The sequence below is a fragment of the Antennarius striatus genome, chromosome 12, assembly GCF_040054535.1.
Source record: "Antennarius striatus isolate MH-2024 chromosome 12, ASM4005453v1, whole genome shotgun sequence".
Lineage (NCBI taxonomy): Eukaryota > Metazoa > Chordata > Actinopteri > Lophiiformes > Antennariidae > Antennarius > Antennarius striatus.
In genome coordinates this window covers 14,435,371-14,456,776 of record NC_090787.1, presented here as the reverse complement: position 1 = coordinate 14,456,776, position 21,406 = coordinate 14,435,371, and the positions used below count along the sequence as shown (strand labels likewise).

Here is a 21,406-nt window from a genome sequence, read left to right as displayed (position 1 = left end):
TCAAGCGGCCCCTGTGATTGGTTGAGCTCTCCTTTGATGTCACCGGAGGAAACCGAATGATGGGGAATTTTAACACATGAACGGAAATGCTGGCGCTCGATGTGACTGGCTCCCACCACGCGACCCCCATTCAGGCTCCAGTGAGGTAAACACGGGGCCGAGACGGCCGTTGGATCGTTCTCACATCCGTCGAATGAGGAGGGAGGATCTTAGGCTTTTTTATTTTTTTATTTCTTCCTTTTTTCTTTTTTTTTGCCTGCGTACGGAAGCCGAGTGGGGACCAGCTGGTTACGCGGCGGCCGCGGGTCTCCACCCGAGAGTATGGCGGCTGGAATAGCACGGGAGAGCGAGGGAGGAGAGCCTGAGACGAGCCCGCGATGGTGAGAAAGAAACAAAGAGGCGCTGATTCTTCCATTTAAGCGTCCAAACACTTTTTAATCCGTTCGCTCGCTTGGCTTAAAAAATCGCGCCAGAAGCTAAAAAAGCTGCGTTTTTTTTGTTTGTTTGTTTTTTTTTTTGTCCTCGATGAAACAAGTTTGTTTTTTTTGTCATGCAAATGAAAGAGTGAGCCAAGCAGATGAAAACCCACAAGCTCCACATCATCGGCCGATATTTCCTCCCTCCTTGGGGCACGTTTTGCTCAGTTGCAGTCCGCGGACGTCCGTGTATCTGTCGGGGTCTGGCCTGCGTGGGGGAATTCCTGCAATGAAATCCGTGTCGGGGCGCCGTGTCTTTGTGCTCTTCCGTGGCTGAGGACTGTGTTATTGACACCCCGATCAAAATGGGACACCAGTGGTGATTGTGATTCGTGTGGGAATGTTTTGAGTTCATTTTTCAAATGACACCTTCCGACTTTATTTAAATCCACGATGCGTGAGTATAAAGTGGTGGTCCTGGGCAGCGGTGGGGTCGGGAAATCGGCCCTCACTGTGCAGTTTGTCACCGGGACGTTCATTGAGAAGTACGACCCCACGATAGAGGATTTTTACCGCAAGGAGATCGAGGTGGACTCGTCACCCTCGGTGTTAGAAATACTTGACACCGCTGGGACTGAGCAGTTCGCCTCCATGCGGGACCTTTACATCAAAAACGGTCAAGGATTCATTCTGGTCTACAGCCTGGTCAACCAGCAAAGCTTCCAGGACATAAAGCCAATGAGGGATCAGATCATAAGAGTGAAAAGGTTGGTAAATGTTGAGTGTTAAAGTGTGTGTTGGTCATTTTTCCCACACAGGGTTGGTCCATCAAGCCTTCTGGTGTCAGGATGGGCCCAGGCCTGGTCTGAGATCTGTGCTTGAATGGACCTGGATCTCCAGAGCAGGCTGCACATCAACAAACCATCTCCTTCTGTTTTGGTGCACCAGGTGTCACCTACCACGCTCACCGTTCTGCGCTGCATTCCCAGCGTCTCCCAACAACACACACCTCAGAGCGGTCTGAGCAGTTCTTCTGCAGACTTTATATTCCACTTCTGACAGTTAAAGCCAGCAGCACTGATCCAAGATCAGCTGACGTTTTAAACGTCTGCAACCCAGAAAATACCCCTGAGGTTCTCCAGACGGCTCTGAATACTGAAGGGCAGGGAAATCACACTCAAACAAAGCTTCTGCAGGAGATAATTTTTAATTAACAAGCTGCTGAGGCTCTTCAGGAAAAGAGGCAGGATTGTAAGCGTTAAATTATCTGATGTCTGAGTGCTTGGTGATACAGATATGAGGTCACCGGAGGAAGCTGCTGACGGATACATGGAAGAGTTAAACTGAGGCTCGATGGTCCTGCTGACATGTTATTGATGTTTCCACTTCTTGGTTGATGTACTGTGAAGACACACAATAGTACGCACTGGCCTGGCGACATGACAGGATGTCAAACACCCAGCGAGAGCCAAACTAGACTGATGCCCTCAATGTCTGGTTACATCACTGGTGTGTGTTAGCTCAGTTTTAATGTTGCAGTGTGCAGGTAGCATGTGACTGTGTGCATGTAGCAGTGATTGTAGATGTCACTGGATGTCTGGATGCAGGCTCTCATGAAGGTACGTGTTTAAAAGATGCAGCTGCTGGTGAATCACCCTCACCAGTGAGGTTGAACACAGTTTAATGTTGTGTTGTGTTGGGGTAGATTGCGGATCAAGCAGGACTGATAATTCTCAAAGTGGATTCGGGTGCAGATGTGGATGTACATGTATAGAACAATTTAAACAGTTTTCCAGTTGTGAGCAGGATCATGTGACATAAAGCTGTAAATAGTGTCAGATCTGTTCATCCAGAATGGTTAAATGTACGAGGCTTGTGGACAATTGTCCAGCGTGAGATAGAAAACAAGTGCGAAATTATCTAGTATAAAAGTCAGAAAGAGGTTACCAGTTCAAGTTTTTTGGAATTTTTTAAATTATATACCTAAAAAAATATGTTTTTAAAATTGAAAACATTTAATAATATATTGCTTAGAATTGGTAAAATATCAAATGTCACCCCTCCAGCGTACTAGTGATATGGACATTAAGTTTCGTTAAAAAATGTTTTACTAGTTTTAGCTGTACGCCCCAGAAACCCGTCGTCCCACTGAATGAATTAAACTTTTTTACCATGGAAATGAAATACTAAAATTGCTAAAAGTTCTTCAATAGCAAAAAACACCACTTCAGTTTTTGATTTTTTTTGTTCAGAAAATTTTGTGCAAAAAATAAAGATTTTTTTGAGTTATACAATAGAAGATATACAATAAAAGATGACAAGCAGACAAATTTTGGTTCATATAAGGACATTAACATCCCCCTTCTTCTCTGCCTCCTTGTTCTTCTTTGTCTTTTTATGATCGCGGGTATCCACAGAGTTGTTTACTGCCATCTGCTGGATTCCGCTATTACATTCTCTTTACTTCCACCACCATGGAGGTTATGTGATCAGTTATTCATTCATTCATTTTCCAACCCGCTTAATCCGCTAACGCAGGTCGCGGGGCAGCCAGCGCCTATCCTGGCAGTCTCAGGGCGTGAGGCGGGGGACACTCCGGGCACGACGCCAGTGTACCGCGGAGCCACATAGAAACAAACAAACAACCAGTCACACACACACACACACACACACACACACTCCTATGGTCAATTTGGGACCGGCCAATCAACCTGAAGCGCATGCTTTTGGAGGTGGGAGGAAGCCGGAGAACCCGGAGAGAACCCACGCAGACACGGGGAGAGCATGCGAACTCCGCACAGAGTGGGACTCGAACCCGGGTCCGCCGTGTTGTGAGGCAGCAGCGCTAACCACTGCGCCACCGTGCCGCCCTTGTGATCAGTTAGTTATCAGAATTACACAAAGATTAATGGCCGGAGTTACACTCCATAAGTGGACCCAAGCATATTCCAGAGGTGATGAAATAATCGTGTCGATCTGTATCGGGATATGGGAATTTTTCAAAGGACCTTAGCAAAAGGTTTTCACACCCTTGTTAAATCAATTCTTAGAAAATGAAACAAGCATCTTTGTAGTATTTCAGGTAACTGACCTTTTCTTATTGTTGTTATTGATCTTACACAACAATGGGTTTGTCCTACAAAGGTTACATTTTGTACCAGCTTGGCTGTTTGTTAATGTAACTACATTTTTGAGGCTTGAAAATGTGGTTTAAGAATGTAACCATTTAAAAAAAACAAAGATGGCACTTTGGAAGCAGTTTGAACTGCCATTGCCTCACAACAAGAAGGTTCTGGGTTTAATTCCTTTCTATGTGGAGTTTGCATGTTCTCCCCGTGTCTGCGTGGGTTCTCTCCAGGTTCTCTTGCGTCCTCCCACCTCCATAAACATGCAGCTTTGGTGAACTGATCCCTTCAAAATGTCCGTAGGTGTGAGTGTGAATGAGCGTGTTTGTCTGTCTTTTGTGTGGCCCTGTGATGAGCTGGCATTTTGTCCTGGGTGTACCCCACCTTTCGCCTGTAGCCAGCTGAAATAGTTGTGTTTTGATGCTCGATGAGTCATCCTCTGGGGCTCGAATCATCATGGGAATATTGATTCTAGGTGTAGTGACATTTTAGGGAATGGAGCCCACCCATTTGATGTTTGCTTTCTAGTTTCTGAGACCTGAGCTCTGTGCAGTTTTTCTGTTTCTATTTTGACATGCATGCCATTTTCCTTTTAAGTTCTGTAAGACTAAAATGTAATTTACTTGTAGTTTATTTCTGTTAGATGCATTTAGTCTTTGACACCTAATTGGCTTCAGGCCTACAATACATTAACGCAGTCCAAACAATCCTATAAATCTGGGGCTCCACATGAAAGCATGTGGCCAACATATTTCCCCCATATTAGCAGAGGACGGGGCGACGCATGTTCATTCTAAGGCTGCTCAGCCTCACATCCACATGGCCATTTGCCCATCTGCAACAGTCACATTGTAGGACACACAATGTCAGGGAAGGCAAATGAACTCAAACATGTCATGTGGCAAATATTTATCTGGTTGAGACAAAATAAAAGGCAGTCACTTTATCTTTTTAAATCTTTTCATCTTCCCAAACATTTTAACACCTATTACCGTAGAACTTCAAGGGAGAATTAAACCCCAAAAGATAAGAATTCTGATTCATTGTGTGCATGAATAAATAAAGCGTTGTGCTGACATGAATCAGCGCTGATTGTGGCCTCCAGTAAACTTTACAAATGGAATTACTGTGAGAGAAAAGTAACTCCCACCCATTTTACGCTTGGTTTGATCAGCTCCAGATATATTAATTAGCTTTTATTGCTGTTAGATGTTCAATGATCCCTACTCAATTATTTTCCTACTTATTACTGCGACATAGACACTAGTGTCAAATTTTGTTTTCCCATGGTAAGAGGGTAGGGTGACATCTCCTGCCGATCAGCTGTTTCCAACCTTGTTACAACAGCTTTTACACATCAGTCGCCATTTGCGTTATTGAAATATCCTGTATTCAGTTAATATAATTCCTATAAATTGCAAAAAGAAAGGAACTGCAGTGTCATTTTTTCAGTAAGGTGCATCCCTAGTTCAGTCTAGTGCATGTGTGTTGATAGACATGTCCTCACACAGCTGATGCAGGAGGACCGTTGTGTGATGTCAGAGTCTGGAGCTGATCTCTGCTGTTAGAGAATAATTCATTTTCAGCAGCAAAAACTTCACATTCAACTCCCACACTCTGGTTATTTCAGAGAATTCCTCCTAATGTGAACAAAGGCGCCTTCAGCTCTAATGTCAGGTCCTGGGGGCCTTTCACCGACTTCTATGGGTGTGAAACACATTCTACGCCAACCTGGAGTGTGACAGTGTGTTTCAAATGAAATTATGCATTTGGTCTTTGGTTGCTCAGATCATGCGATTTGTTTCAAATAATTTGACTGCAGATGTGATTCCACTTCCCTTTTATAACAGAAAACAAATAAAGCTATTTGAATCCAACCCTTTCAAACCTTCTCAAAAAAGTGTGCTCCATAGTGAAAACCCTGGAATTTGGGCACATACTGTACAGTGATCAAACCCCAATACCCATCAAAAATCAATAGAGGAACCACACACCTCATGTGTTTCTAAAACCGTCTGACAAGCAGCGACCACAAGAGTCACGGTTTCTCCTGTCACTGGATGTCAGTCAAGTCAGTTTTGTTTGTAGAGCTTGAAATGAAATTGACTCAGTGGGTTTTACAGTCTTGACAGCGTAGCATACACAGCACCGCCAGAGGTTTACATCGAAAATGAAAAAATTGTAAGGTGAAACAAAATTGTGCGATTCATCACCCATGATGGACAGATGTGCAACAGATCGTGAGGATGGTTGTGGAGACGTCATTGCTTCTTTCTCATCACACACAAAGACACTGCTTTCTGTCTCATTTCTGGAAGTCTGGTTGTTGCACCTTCTTCCTGATGACATCACACACGCCCTGGAAGAATATCAAATGTGATTGGTCAGGATCCTCCAACATGCCCACCAGTCATAGCAAGAATTTGTGATTAAAATAAAATTTCTTCATCCTACAGATATTCTATTTTTCGTAAGACATTATTGAGGTATGTGACAGGTTTTATTTTAGTTTAATGCCAATTTTTTTTTCTTCTAAATGCCAGTTTATCACCTTAAATATAGAATTAATGTATTTACCTCGCTGTAGGGAAAACTCGGATGCATACCAACAATGGGATCACATTACATTCAGGGTCTATTGCACAGTTGTTTATTGTTTTGCTTCCGGTAAAATTTAGGAAATGCGATTTTATGTCTCTCATTTTATGACTGTTTTCAACAGTTGCTCCTTAACAAGATCTAAAGACCATTTCTGTGCCGACAGCAGCTCCGACTATAATGTGGAATGGGATGTTAATGTTTTTCACAGTGTAAAGTACGCCTGAAAAAAGAACCTGCTGTCTCAAAACCCACTGGCTTAAAGGGCAGAGGTGATAAGTTGCATGACAGAAATAGGTTTAGCGATGATTTGAATAATTCCGACATTTTGTCGGACAAAGACGTGATGCCTGAGTGAAGGGTTGTCTGATTTCCTGTAATGATGGTGTCATTTTGCTGACTGAGCTAGCAGTCAGACTGTTAGAGACTGTTCCCTGGATGTTATACACCGCTGTCATTACTCCATTTACCTGCGCCTCGCTGTCAAAATAAAAGTGACCCATCGCGACTGAATGGATGTGGGTTCGGGTCGGAGGTGCTCCCGTACGTCGCTCACACTCTGTTCCCCGTTAGCATCCATCCAGTGACCGCTGTTAGCGGCACAGACGGGCACATGATTACACTCTGTCCGGCCTGCGTCTGCTGGGGACCTCATCACATCACACCTCACTTCAGCTGCTGTTGACTATCCACCGGGGATATATTTGGATTTTGGGTTTAACAGGGCGTGTAAGACATGGTCAGAGAATAGAGATGAGGATGGGTGAAATAAGGTCCTGTAACAAACCGTCATCAGGACAGACCTCAGTGGTGATGACGACCTCCATCTCAGGATTTGTTATATACGTGGAATGTGATTGTGTCCTTTTCAGTATTGCAGTCTCAAGGGATTTAAAATATGCTTACTTGCAAATTTGCTTCAGTGGTTCATGTATTTTGTACTAATTTACTTTTAACGATTATCTTGATTTAATCAGTAACAAAACCAAAGAGGCGATAAATTCCTCTGGAGACACAACTGGAATATTTGTTCCCACATTGGCACTGATTACAGCAGTGATCCTCCTCCTCCTCATGGACTGGAATGACCTCCAGATGATGTCATCCTATGGAATGGACATCCACTCTTCAGCCACTGAATGCTGCTGCATCTGTGGGGCGTGTTGATAGTGCCGCACTCGTCCACTCAACCAAAGACAGATTTTAAATTGGTTTTCTCACCTGTTAGTGTTATTCTTAGTTAAATGAAGGCATTGTGGTCATTTTTGTAAAAACTGTGTTGGTCGATTTGAGACATAAAGGTGAAGCAAGACCCAACTTTATATATAGCGTTGAAAAAGATCTGGTAGATGTATCCCTCTGAAGCTACAGGTGACATCCACGTAACGGCAGGTTAGAAAGTCTTGTCTTGATAATACAGTAACATTCTGTGTAATACACTCCTGAACTGTTCAGAGCTTATTCCTCTCATTTCTCACCACTGTTATATGAAAAGGAAAGCAATGCCAATGTGTAATGGAACCAACGGGGACTTTGAATTTCTGTCTTGCAAAGATGTCTCAAGTGGCACAAGTACCAGGGGGAGCTAGAAGTGTGGTGTTTCCTGGTGTAATACATCTGGTCCTAGGATGACCAGCCTGCACTATCTCTTAGAATGATAGTCTTTATCTTTCCCATGTTGACATGTCTTGGCCACCTCCATCATCGGTGATTAGCATCGGTTTGTAGAGGAAACGCGGGGCATTGAATTAGTTTTCACAACCTTTAGAGGACGAAAAAGAGACTTTAAGTAGCATCCCTGATAGTCTTTTCTTATCTTTCCTTCTTTTTAAAAGGAGAAAGTGCCTTTTGTGTTTACCCAGAGACTATCTATTTATGATTAAATCTTTCTGTATCCCAAAGCTGTGTGGAAGAGAGGAGCATATTGCTGCTGTCTGACTCAGCCTGCTTCTTCCCGAGCCGAAGACCCTCCTCAAAAGGGCTGTTTTGAAGAGAGCCAGCAGTCTGTCAGTGTTGACTAGTGTCTCTAGCTGCTGGGTTCCACCATCCATCAGAGGGGCCTCTGTGAGATGATGCATCATGCATTATAGATAAGGTGTGTCTGGGCGAGTTTGAATGGGTGTTTGCTGTCAGTGTTCCAGTGCTGGTGCCGTCAAGCTCACAGGCTGGAGGCTAAAGCATGACATGTTTGTGTCGCAGAACAAACACTGTTCCTTTGTCTCCTTTAAGGGTGGATCTAGACCAGTTTAACTGCTCTGTGTGTGTCACGGTACAGTCTTGCTCTCTTGCATCAACTGCTGTTGGTTCCAGTGTGGCCAACACCCTTTCACCGAAGGCACTGGTAACCTTGGTATCTGAGGCAGCTTCTGTCTCACACCTCCTGGGACTGCTGGTTTCCCCCCCTGTTATTAGGATTATATATAGATGTTCTCCTTCGGTGCCAGATGTCTGTCCTGCACGTCTGTTATGATGTGGCCCAAATGAGCGATATAACATCTATATGGTTGTTAAATCCCCCAACGTGGTTAAAAGAAAACAGCACTCTTAAGGGTTGAACCGTACTTGACTTGAATTTCTTTCTTTCTCGGATATCATCCCTGATAATTGTAGCTAGATTCGGATTTAAGTGTTTTGTTTTTTGGATCAAACAATACATTTTACATCTTCTGGTCTAGCATGTGAATTTTTTATATCCACCAGTGACAGTTTGCGAAGATGTTATGTGACAATCCTTTGTTTTCTTTATTTGTCCACAGGATATTTCTAGGAGAAAAGAAAACTTTAATACATTTTGCCAATATCATGAAAAACAATAATTGGCCAATCAAAATAGAAATCATGTGCTGACCTTCTTGAACAAATGCTTACTTACTTTTGTAATTAATCAATTAACAAAAGTTGGTAATCTGCTGCTAACTACCATAATTCTGAATTTCCTGTTTAGGGAGTTTGAATCCATTAACAGAATTTCGGTAACAATCCCAAACGTTTCTCTCTTTTTATCTTGAAACATCTTGAAGCAAATTAAAATTGGGGCAGGAAAATCAGAGCTGGTGTGAAACACTATGTGATGCCAGAGAGAATCGAAGAAGTTCTAACGGTAGTGCTCCATAAGAGATTTACAGCAGGAGATTCAAGACAAAACGGCAGCCTTGGGGCATCTGGCATCGTCACACCAGCTGAACACTGAACTTGTCTTTTCCCTGCTGTAACAGCGAAGGTTTTTCAGCCATCGAGGGTAATATAATGTTTGTGCCGAGAACCGCCCAACACCGACGAGAGATGTGGTTGAAATAGAAAAATAATAGCCTTGCTCTTTCTACTGACACTGTAGTGAAACATGAAGACTGTAATCTGACTGCTACTGTTGAGAAGCATACCCTTAAATTTCTCATTAAAGATGCATCCAGGCTTGTGGAACATCGTAACACTCGTCAAACACCGAGCGACCTACTCGATGAAATCCTGGTATTTCCTCTCAGCTGGTGGAGTTGGTGGTGAGAATGGACCGGGATGGTTGAGATAAAGTTTGCTCTGGTTAATGTATTCATGAGTCGATCTAAATCGCCTCCCTATTCTCTGCAAGTTTAAGCTTCTTTAATGTTTAAACCTGCAGCGCCTGCCTCCAAAGAGACGCTCCGAAGGAAGCAACCTCCGCGGTCACTTGTCACTACGGCATTAGTTATTTCTTGTATACCTGTTACCATAGCAATCGAGGATGAGGAGGATTTTTTTTCTCTTAATAATTTAGAAGCATGTATATTTCATAGAGCGAGGGCTGCATTTGAAAACTCTAATGATGTTGATGGACGTTCGGGTGCTTGACTCCGGTTAGATTTGCTTTCAGTTTGGAGGCATTCACACCAGGGAACAAAAGGACGGGTCCAGCAAATGGAAATCACGCCTCTGCACACACATAAAGATGAAAGAAATAATCTGTTGCTCACCAAGGGAAGGGAAATACGCATGATTCACTGTGATCTGTGTGTTCTGTTGTGTTTGATAAGTGTTTTTTCCTCAGTAATGAACAAACCGCCTCAGAGGCTTGACATGCTTTCCAGAATCAAGAATTATACAGCGGGTATTTCAGTGGATCTGCGTCAGAGCCGTTTTCTTTTGATAATTATAGTGCAGTAACCTATTTAATTGAACTGGCAGACACTACCGGTTGTCCTTTAGGTATTCCAGTTCCACAGTGACACATGCTCCAGGGAGCTCGGAGCTCAAAGGATTACGGCCACTTCCTACCCTCAGGATGACCCCCGAGGGGAGGAAGTGGTCATAATCTACCCGTATACCCTATACTACCACTGCCTGATCTTTAGTGGGTCAGACTGTTGAGTTGGAGAATCCGTGAAGCAGGATGCGCGGCATGGAGGTTCAGTCGTTAGAGCTCCACAGCAAGGTGCTGCCCCGGTTCTATATACGAAATGCTGCCACCCCCCACCCCCCACCCCATTCAAAGACCATGTCTGTCTGTACCAAAGTAGAAACACATCTTTTCATCCCATTTTAGCCTTCCACCCACAAAAATCCCACATTCTACTCCCAGGGGAGCTTTTTGAAAACACTTCCTGAAGAAAGGCAATGAAGGAGTAAAACCAAGAAAAATAACCGTCAGAGGATCGTCAGATTGGAAAACTGTTTGATTGGAAATCAGCTGCCTGATCACCACGTTCCTTTGGAATTACATATGTTAAGGCACAGCCTTATTTCTTTGGCATCTGGATTATTTTCACGATATTGTTGTATAAACACAACAATATTGTCGTGTTTGTGTGACAATATTGTTTTATAAAAATGCAAAGGAAAAGGCTGTCATTTTTGTCAAACCCGTTGACCAGGCAGCAGCGCCTGAAACGACCTGATGTCGGTGACGTCTTGTGGCCTGTGCAGAGGTTTGCATGAGTGTGCACTAATATTTATAGAGGTGTGTGTTTGGACACATTGATTTGGATTGAAAACTGCAGAAGATCACCTGGAAATACAAACTATGTCCAGAACATGTCTTATAATGGCATTTTCATATTTACATGAGTGTGTTTCTTACCCATACGGTAAAATTGCAAATACTGCAATTGAAAATAAGGCTGGATGAGAATGTCTTATGACAACTTCTCATTTTCCCCTGTAATCCTGATCATAACATTGAACCTGAGTTATGTCAACTTGAACACGGGCAACTTTTACTCCAAAATCTGAAGTAATTTGATGAGATATAATAATAGAGAATGGATCAATTTATATATATATAAAAATTGTGAACTCCTTATGAAACTAAATGTGTGCATAAATCAGGACGTGTGTGTGTATTTGTGTATACCTTGTCCTGCCTTTGTGTGTCTGATGTTCTGATGTCTATGGTGTGCAAATGCCGTTCCTTTTTGAAAAACCGTTATCAAGATCCTCATATGTGTGTTTGTCTGTGTCCTCAGGTACGAGAAGGTGCCCGTCATCCTGGTGGGGAACAAGGTGGACCTGGAGAGCGAGAGGGAGGTGTCGTCCAGCGAGGGCCAGGCCCTGGCCGAGGAGTGGGGGTGTCCGTTCATGGAGACCTCGGCCAAGAGCAAAACCATGGTAGACGAACTGTTCGCTGAGATCGTTCGGCAGATGGACTACGCCGCCCAGCCAGACAAGGATGACCCCTGCTGCTCCTCTTGCAATATACAATAGCCCTAGGGGGGGGCTGCAGGAACAGGCCAGGCATAAAGCCTCCACAGAGGAAGCTTCTTCCACTCGCAGCAGAGAGACACACAGACACACACATGCACTCGCCGCCAATTAAACAGGGGATAAATTCATGGTTGAACGCGATGGATTTTAACTCTATGGAGCAGAAAATCAGCAGTGACAAGATTATTAATAATGAGTCAAGAAATGTTCTGAAGGAGGAATACCCCGGGATTCGCTGCGAAAGAATATAACGAATGACAAAACAGAAACATACCCTCGCCTTATGTTACTGTCTTTTGTTCTCTGGGTTTGTTTTTATCATCTGAGTTGTGGAGAAATCCATCAGCAGAGAGACGACAGATCTGTACCCGTTAGGTTTCTCTGTAGTCTGCTCTGAAGTGGTGGAACATTTGGGTTTGTAGCTCCTGTACACCAAAACAGATTCATGGGATCCAGTTGTTTCAGATATTCAAGTATTTGATTACTTTATGTTTTCTCTCGGCGGTTGGTTTTCTACTCATGACAGGGCTGAACCAAAGAGGTGACCTGAAAGGACCTCCGTCGTCTTCTAGTTGTTGTTTTTTTTTCAGACATTGGAAAAGAAATGGAGAGAAAATGCTGACGGTGTCTTTCTCAACACATGGCTTTCCTATTCTCTCACTTCGAGACGAAGTAGCAAACACAGCGGAGTCTTTCACGTATCTTTTGACTCTGACAGCAGATTGTTGAGTAATAATACCCGCTTCACGCTGATGGGGGGGAAAAAAGAGTTTTCCATGTTTCAATATCCCTGCAGATGATCTCTCTCTCTGTCTGAACGCTTTCAGGAATGAGTGACATTTAAAGTGAAGATGCCAACATTTATCATCTTTATATTTAGTTTTACTTCTCTGGTATCAATCAATATGAGATGGGGTGCTCAAGAATCTCAACATCCTGATCCAACTATTTGTGTGCTCAGAGTATTCAAACCAATAGTAGGAAATAGTAAGTTGGACGATTAACTAACGGTAGTGTAATTGTTTTGTATTGAAAGGGCCAGCTCCTATAAAGACACTGACTCGACACGTGTGGAACTGTATGCATGGCTAGTGATCAGAAAAGGACTTTTACAATTTGAGTTTATTATAGGCTGTGGAAATGTGCAAACCAAACACACACACACACACATCTGGATCCGGACAGTTTCCATTGTACAACTGCAGTGTGTACCAGAGCCAGGCTCTCCCAGTGTAACCATTTTCATTGTTAATTTTATATTTTTTTATGTGACCATTTAGTCTTTATTCCCTCTCTGAATGGTGACGCTGTTACATTTGACACCTAAACAATAAAAGTGCGTTCAACACTCGTCCCGAGTGTTTCAGTGAAATGTGTTCTGAGTGAAGTGAAGTCAGTGAATTGGAAGGTCGAGTGATCAAAAGTCCGCAGTTCAACCACTGGATCTTTGACGTCACCCAGTTTGTTTTCTACATAAATTTCAAGATATCTTGAAATTTAAATCTTTTCTTGTTTGATTATAAACAAAAAAAACCCTTTATGTCAAAAAAGAAGTCAGTTAAACAGACAAATAAAACCTCTGTTCTGAGTTCAGTCTCTCCCCTCTCATCCCAGGTTAAGGCCCTGTTAACTTCTGAAACATGGTGCAGTTGTAACTTGTTCCCTCTAAATAACCTCTTAAATCACTCTTCAATTGTGAGACAAAAGTCTTCCCACAGTTTTCCCTCACTGCCCCTCTGAACTCTACTCATCAGCATTTTTACTTTTAGCAGGAATCCACCTACATCAGGGTTTTTGTAATAGACCAGTTTGGCCTTTACCAGCTGAAAAACTGCTGCTGCTGACCAGGATGACCTTTTATCCACCTGGTCTGTTAGATGTTGTGCTCCCTGAATCCCCGTCCAGTCTGCTCCATCTGCCCCGGAGATCAGCCGGCTGCTGCCGACTTAGTCCTAAAGACAGGCGCTTCTGATCGATGCTGAAGAAGACGGGAGAGTCATCCTCCTGAGAAGCCTTTGTCTCCCGCTGACGTCACTGCTGCTTGAAGACGAAAGTCAAATCTGTATTTCCTCAGTGTCTGCTTCCTAATTTCTGTCCACGTCCGAGATTTTGTCAGCAAGAATGTTTGGTGTCTGTTAAAAATCACTGTGGGAAGAACTTGGATCTCATTTAGAGTAAGAGAGATTTCCTCACTGTATTCAAAACATGTATATTTCAGAGAGCGAGGGCAGCAGCTCAATTTGCAAAGCGAAAACCAGTTCATCATTTTCTTTAAAGGTCCCATATTATGCAGACATAATATGGGACCTGGTCTGTCTACAGACAGACCAAATCTTTCTTCTTCATTTAAGTAGAAAGATCTTAAATAAAGGTTTACTCTAGACTTGAGTGAGAAAAAAAGCATCTTTTCTCCTTGTTTTGTTCCTTCTAGGAAGTACTTCCTGTGAAGCACCATTCAGATTCAAGGACAACTATGATGTCATCATATGGGTTCACACCTCCTCAAGGGAGGAGACACTTTATGTTGCCAAGCACCTGTATTGTAGAGAAGATAAACACTACAGGCATCCCATAATACATGATCCAAGTGGCATTTAAGGCAAAAATAACCTCATATATGTACATATATGGGGACTGATTATAATATTGGACCTCTACTGACTAGCACACTTTAGATCCCACATCACTTGCAACTGTAAAATTAGTGTCAGGTTCAATGAAATAAAACAAAATGCAAATTAAAATGCATATGAAGCCACAGTCTCAGCCAGCTCAGATCACCCCCGTTCTCCCAGTCGTGACTCATGACATCCATGACCTCAGGTACAGCAGCTGCTGCCGCGGAATGTAGACCACAGATATGTTTAAGCCCCCAGCATCCTCTCATAGATCCTTTACCTTCATCAGCAGCACCATGTTACCCCTCACAGTAACCAGCTATCAGACGGAGCTAATTTTAGAAATGCGGAATGAAAGTGGCCTATTGGGGAAACCGCCGGTAAATAGTTCTGTGGAAGTGTCCGCCAGCATCTCCTCTGAGGCCTCTTTCAACATCCGTCTCCACCTACATGATGTAAGTGGGCTAGGAAAGCACAAGCCTGTGTGGTCTTCGCCTGTCGTCTTGTATATGGAGGTACTTTATCCATACTGATGAGGCGGGACGGAAGGCTGGGGGGACCCAATAGTGAGAAGTCTCAGTGGGGTTCATTAAGAACTAGAATCCCACTGGCATCACTCACTCTTCAGCAGGATCATTAGGGTTGTAGTAAAATATATTCAAGCGCAGTTTAATATCCTTGTTGTCCAGTGAAACAGGTTTAATGAGAATGGATTACTAGATGGTTTGCAGGACTCAGCCTAATAGTAGCTGCTCCCTCTCCTTCATGTCCTTGCAGAGCTGAAGCCAAAATGACTTTCAGAAATTGGTATATAACATTGTGAGATGTTGAAATCCCTGTAGGGGAAGAGACTGGAAATGAAAAGTAACATCAGTTTAAAAACAACCTTCAGAGTTTCACAGTGTGGGTGTATGAATTAAATAGGTGCTGACTCATTGTTACCTGTTCTCAGCTCGGTAAGCCCAGGGCCCAGAGGAGCAGAATATGTTGCAGCTGTGACACACAAAAAACCACCCTATTTGTTCCAGCTGAGATCCTCCTATAACCATACGTCAAATGTCAAGATAAAAGTGGGGAGATGCATGCGTCATGCTATCACCGCCACCCACGGTTGTCCCAGACTGCAGCATAGCCCCTGGGGTGTCTACATGGAATAAAGTGGTCCATGACAAAAAAAAAAAAAAGAGGCCAGGCCTTCCCTTTTCCCATTTACTGCAGGAGATGTGATCAGGAGGACAACAACCAACACAGCAGCATCGTGGGTGAAGGAGATTCCGATGCAAAGACCAAAAAAAAAAAGAGGAACCTCTAAATAGCTTTAATGGCCTCATTGATCAGCAGAGTATTACAGTCTTAATGTGGTCCAGACACAGGCTGAAGGTGTGGAATGAGGCCTCCGTATGCATGCAGCCCAGAGGAATTGTGGAAATCAATAGATTATGGAGTATGGAAAAATTTAGAGTAAATGCATTTACGACTACATCAACTATGGACTATTGCTTGTGACTGACATGAAACACGTACTCATTACATGTTAACTGAACACCACATCCACTAAGGAGAGCAGAGCTGTTAGCAGCCCACACTCTCAGCCCCCCCATCTCTGATGTTTCATGCTTTTTTTATTCTGGAAACACTGCTGATGTACGGGAGGGGGAAGATGGAACAAACAAGCATAAGGACCATCGGAAGGCCTAATAACTAGGTGTCATGGCAACCAGATGGCAACACATGAGTTGTCAATTTCACAGTCTAATTTGCAGTTATAACAGAGGAGTGTGTGTTGGGGCTGTAATCTGTGCAAACAACAGGGCAGAGCCCTTTGCTGGATGTGTGTGTTCGTGTCGTACATCAGCAGCAGTTCACTAGTGATCGCTGTGTGAGTGTGAGGTTGTGTTCATCAGTGGAGCTCCCTACATCATCAGCGCTTTTTGTGACACAAGGATTCATTTAACACAATAAAACATGGTGATATAATGAGAAAGTGTGACTTCGCTTATGACTGAGATGAGATGTCATTCATAGACTTTAACAATAGCTTTTTACGGGAGGATGGAACGGGAGCAGATGTAGTTCCCCAGAGGGAAATTGTTTCTATATGAATTTATTCAATATGGCAACAATATCATCAGTAACATCCAGCTGCCAAAGGCAAATAAAGAAAGCGATGCAGCTCCCTGCTGTGGGTGTTCTCCTGTGGAGATGGAGGTCTCAGCAGGCGTTCCACCAGACGCTGAGGGGACAAGGCCTCATTCCAAAGTCTTGGATTGTCACGCTGAACAAATCTGGTTCCCTACATCCACCCCTCAGACACTAACAGGATGTATAATGACTCCAACAAGCACCCACTGACAGCTATAATGAAACATCATCTAATGGTTGACTCCCTAATAGGTGAACAAATGTTTTGAATATCAAACAATAGGGTTCCATTTTATGCTTAATTTAGAGGGAATTTACACAACAACAAAGCATCACAAACAACTTTTATGACCCACAGAAATAATGAATTTATCTTTCAAATTGTTGGTGCCAAATGCTGCTGCTTTTATTTAAGGCCTTTAGATTAAACCTTTTTTTGCTCTCATTTTACATTGAGGAGAAGATGGCTTCATTGGAACTGTCAGGGAGTACACAATTCCACCAAAGGTGGTTAAAAAATAATCAGACGGTTTGGGGCCGCTATAAAAGTGAACACACTGCATGCTGCCTATACAACACACCCACACAATCAGAGCTACATACAGCATCAAGGCAAAACATCACTTGTAATAAAATGTCAGCAGCATCGACAGCAAACACACAAAACCATGTCCAAAACAATGCCTACTCAGCATCTCCTTTTCCCTGCTTCTTTTTCCACGTCTTCTTTTTCTTGTGTGTGTGATGGTGTGTGTGTGTGTGTGTGCGTGCGTGCGTGTGTGTGTGTGACTCACAGATGTATTTCTGTTGCTGTACCTGGGGGATGGACGACTTCACGTATTGAGATCACGTGACCTGCACAGATGCAAATTTACACCATCCACCTCATGTAAATGTTAAAATATGTATTACCGTACAGCAGTTGCTCTGTTTAAATTCTGTCCGACATAACTGAATGAGCTCAATAGGTGATAGTCACAGGAATGTGTGCATGTGTGTGTGTGTGAAGGTGTGTGTTTCCTCCCGCTGTGATCAATGTGAAGATGACTTGTGATTACACTTACTATTACATAACAGGATGAAGAAGCACAAAGGACACGGTAATAAATCTTGACTGCTTACGTAACTAATCCATGACAGCATTGTCTCTTGCCTGTTTTGTCTGTATTGCTGCAGCTCTGGTTCGTTTTCACGCTCTTGCTGACATATTCATTTTTGCCTCCCATCCACACACACACACACCCTTCCACACACACACACACACACACACACACACACACACACACACACACACACACACACACACACACACACACACACACACACACACACACACACACACACACACACACACACACACACACACACACACCGGAGGGCCTCTGATAACGCCAAAACACTGATTGTGATTTCTCCATCCTCAGGCCCACACTGCTGAGGCGTAGGAGACGTCTCTTCCTGTCAGTGAGAAGGTGGGTTACTAACAGACATGAAATAAAGAAGCAGCCCCCCCAACGCGCTGCTGGTCTTTTATCCCCCTCCCACCACGCTGCTTAGGCCTCCTTTGGGGAAGAGTGGGAAGGTGGAGGCACTGGCCCCGGCCAAAGCCTCGGGCAACTATTCATGAAAAAGGAGAGGAGCGGCAGGAAAGAGGAAGCAACGAACACTTTGTAGTGCAAGAAGAAAACCCCTCCATTCCAAAGACTGTATAATGGTGATAGTAAATTATTGATTGATTGATTTATCTAGGGTGGCACAAGATGAGAAGCCTGGGATAAGCAACAGTTGAGAAGATTTTGTCCCATAATTCTACATCTTATAATTAATCTATATACTGTACTATGCAGTCTGTCATTTTGTTGTCACCTTTGCTGGGGACTAGTTATGTATAACCTCAAAAAGACAAAAGAAAGGAAGTAAAACAACCACAAAAAGAGCAATATTATCACAAACGCTTACAAAGCTACCATAAATTGATATACAATGAATGGCAAAAAAGAAAAAAAATACGTTCATTAACTAAGAACACAAAAATTCAAAATTGAAGACATATTTAAAGCTAACAGTTGTTGAAATAAAACAGAAAACAAAAAAGTCATCGCACACAAAGGAAAATAATTGGGACAAAAATATGTAGAACCACTATGAAGAGACTAAAAACAACTACAATGACTACAAAAAGACCACAAAGATGTGCAAAACTACCATAAATCTGGTTCAAACCTGCCCCCCCAGTCAAAGGTTTGTCTGCTCCCCCCTGCATTGTGTTTTTGGGATCTTACAGAGTGGTGTGGACTTCTAACAGTACCACTCCTGAGGTCACACCATGATATGTAATCCGGCTGTGGAACCAGGCTCTGATTAGCATTACAGACGTCTTGCTGACTGTTCCAGAGATGGAACACATTCTGTATTTGGTCACAGTGGTTTTATTTGGACAGGAACGTCAGAAGGAATGACTTACTGTTGCTGCCTTTCGCTGCAGATTAAAATAAGAGTTTTACACAGAACCTTTATACTCAAGGGGAGGGGAGCGCCACCTTTTAATTACAGAGTTTGACACTTGTGTTGTTGTGTGTTTGAGCTTTTAAAAGTCTTTGGACTTGCAATCCTGCTGACTGTCATTCATGTGTCATTGGTGAGCATAAGCACCCCCCAGTGGAGCCTGGATAGCGTGCAAAAGGTCTTGGGTGTTTTAATAAATGTAGAACCAAACATTACAAAGGCTACATCAGGCTTCAGTCATTGTTACCCTCAACTCTGTCTATCTTACAAACGAAGTGCATTTTGATATTTTCTGCAGCTGCTTATCAGATGCAAAATCGCATGTCTGACCTGTGATCTACTTGGATCAGTGCGACCGTAGCTTTTCTGTAAGAGTAATGTACTGTAGTCTCGTCTTCTGTTAAATTTTGTTTTTTGTCTTGAAAAAGTACCCGAGGGAATCCTTAAGGGTTAAAACATTTAATATATGGTATTCGGTAGGCTTCTTCGGTTGCTCTGTCATTTCAGGTATTTTTATTGAGGTTGTTTCATCACAAAAGTTAAAGGAATAACAGGTCAGGCCATATATCAACAGTTAAGAGTTATGATGAGCAAGACATATATACAGTACATGGATATACTGCATAACTGTGAGCTTCATAGGTCAATGCAAACCATGACCACTATGTAGGTCAGGGAATCCAACTCAGTGGTACAAGCAGGAGATGTATCGATGAACATCAGGAAGATTAACCCCGGGGTTGAACTGCTAGGAATGTGCCTTAGGTAGTAGACAGGGGATGTACTGTATCATCGACAGGCAGAGGAAGGGGCTGACAGTGAGTTATTGTGCCGTCAAGGACAACAAAGTGTACAAGTTATAATGCTGCAAGGATATCAGTGCAACATCTGGCCCTCAGATCCAGATCTGTAAAGGTAAGGGTCTACTACAGCAGATAGAGGCATGATACATGTTCATGTCTTTTGACATAATAGGATGTGGAGAATCTTATTTATAGGTTATAACTGGTCATGCCGGTGTGATTTGAAGATGCTATGACAATACCTTTGTACAGATTGGCAGTCTTTCCATCCCCCTCAGGAGTGTGGGTTATGATCCCCATATTAGTTACTAGTTTGTGTTCACATGTGAAAGAGAGCTCACTTGCTGCTGTAACCTGAAATGAACTGAAACTGAAATGTTGATTACAGAATGGTTGACTACTCACTAATATTGCTGGCTCATGTTTTATTTTATTACTATCATTGGTCCTAACAGTCATAAGCTTTTGATACTAAACTGTGACTCGCTTCTCGTTATTAGACGACAGATTACAGAGAATATATTCATAATTCTGGGAATGAAGTTATTATTCTGAGATTACAGTTAGAGGTCCAACTATTTCTCTGCTAATGTGTTGAGTAGCATCAGTTCCTGCACAATTGTTCTTTTTGAAGGAGCAGGATGTTCATGTTGTTTGTACTTTGATTATAGTTATAAGTAGTGTTTACACATGCATTAAAAAATGTCCTCATCTTTTAATGCATGTATGTTATGATAATATGCATCACTTTTTTTTAGGTTTATATGTTACATACTGTATATAGAAAAAAAGTGGTGGAGTGTGCTCTTAATTTCCCTTTGGGGGTCACAATAATATACAATAAAAAAAAGATTGTTATGTTGTTTGCACCCCAGTTTTACAATTCAATAAGTTTTTATAACACAAGTTGCCAGATACAATTTATTAGGTATACATTTATATATGAAGACGCACAATATCCCATAGACGTGAGGTGATAATAAATTGTTCATTATAGCTCATATGATTTGTATAAAACAAACACTATTTCCAGATTAAACACTGACGTCAACTTCAGTGTTTAATCTGGAAAACACTGACGTCGACGTTTCATGCATTTCGCTTGAGCATAAAAAATATCTTTTTGCGACGTAGAAAATTATGTTATAGCGATAAACCTTTGACGTTATAACGTGCCAGTGGAGATGATTGTGCTGTTCGACGTAGCGCCGCTAGATGGTGCTGTGAAGCTTTGTCACGGCGCCGCTGAGAAGGTGGAGGTGCTGCACCTCCTTCATTGTCTGCGTAAAGGCACCGGGAGTGGATCTGCAGCTCGGTTGAATGTAATCCCGTCTCTTCCCCGATCACTTACTCAGTCGTCCACCATGGCGACCGCAGGGAGCCTCCTCTCCGGCGGGAGCTGCATGTAAAACTCCGGCTGGTCCTCCTCCCAGTCACTACCGCTGGACGTGGGTGTCCTTTTCGCGCATAACGTACGTCTGGATCAGCGTGCGTTTCGAGAGAAGGGGTGAGTACCGTGCAGGGAA

General features: G+C 42.8%; 2 protein-coding genes across 6 annotated transcripts in view; both read left to right on the top strand.

Moving 5' to 3' along the window:
- Positions 1-245: 245 nt before the first annotated feature.
- LOC137605206 (ras-related protein Rap-2a) lies at positions 246-13,179 on the top strand. Its single transcript, XM_068329702.1, has 2 exons — positions 246-1,183; positions 11,575-13,179. The coding sequence occupies exons 1-2, from the start codon at positions 870-872 to the stop codon at positions 11,810-11,812; spliced, it is 552 nt and encodes a 183-aa protein (XP_068185803.1). The 5' UTR covers positions 246-869; the 3' UTR covers positions 11,813-13,179.
- Positions 13,180-20,931: 7,752 nt separating this feature from the next.
- LOC137604881 (FERM, ARHGEF and pleckstrin domain-containing protein 1) overlaps positions 20,932-21,406 on the top strand; it is a 46,575-nt gene continuing 46,100 nt past the window's right edge. For 2 of the 5 annotated variants that reach the window (XM_068329090.1, XM_068329091.1), the window contains exon 1: positions 20,932-21,387. The gene's annotated coding sequence lies outside the window, so the exon portion shown is untranslated. The remainder of the gene's footprint in view (positions 21,388-21,406) is intronic. The other 3 variants (XM_068329087.1, XM_068329086.1, XM_068329089.1) reach the window with 2 other exon arrangements.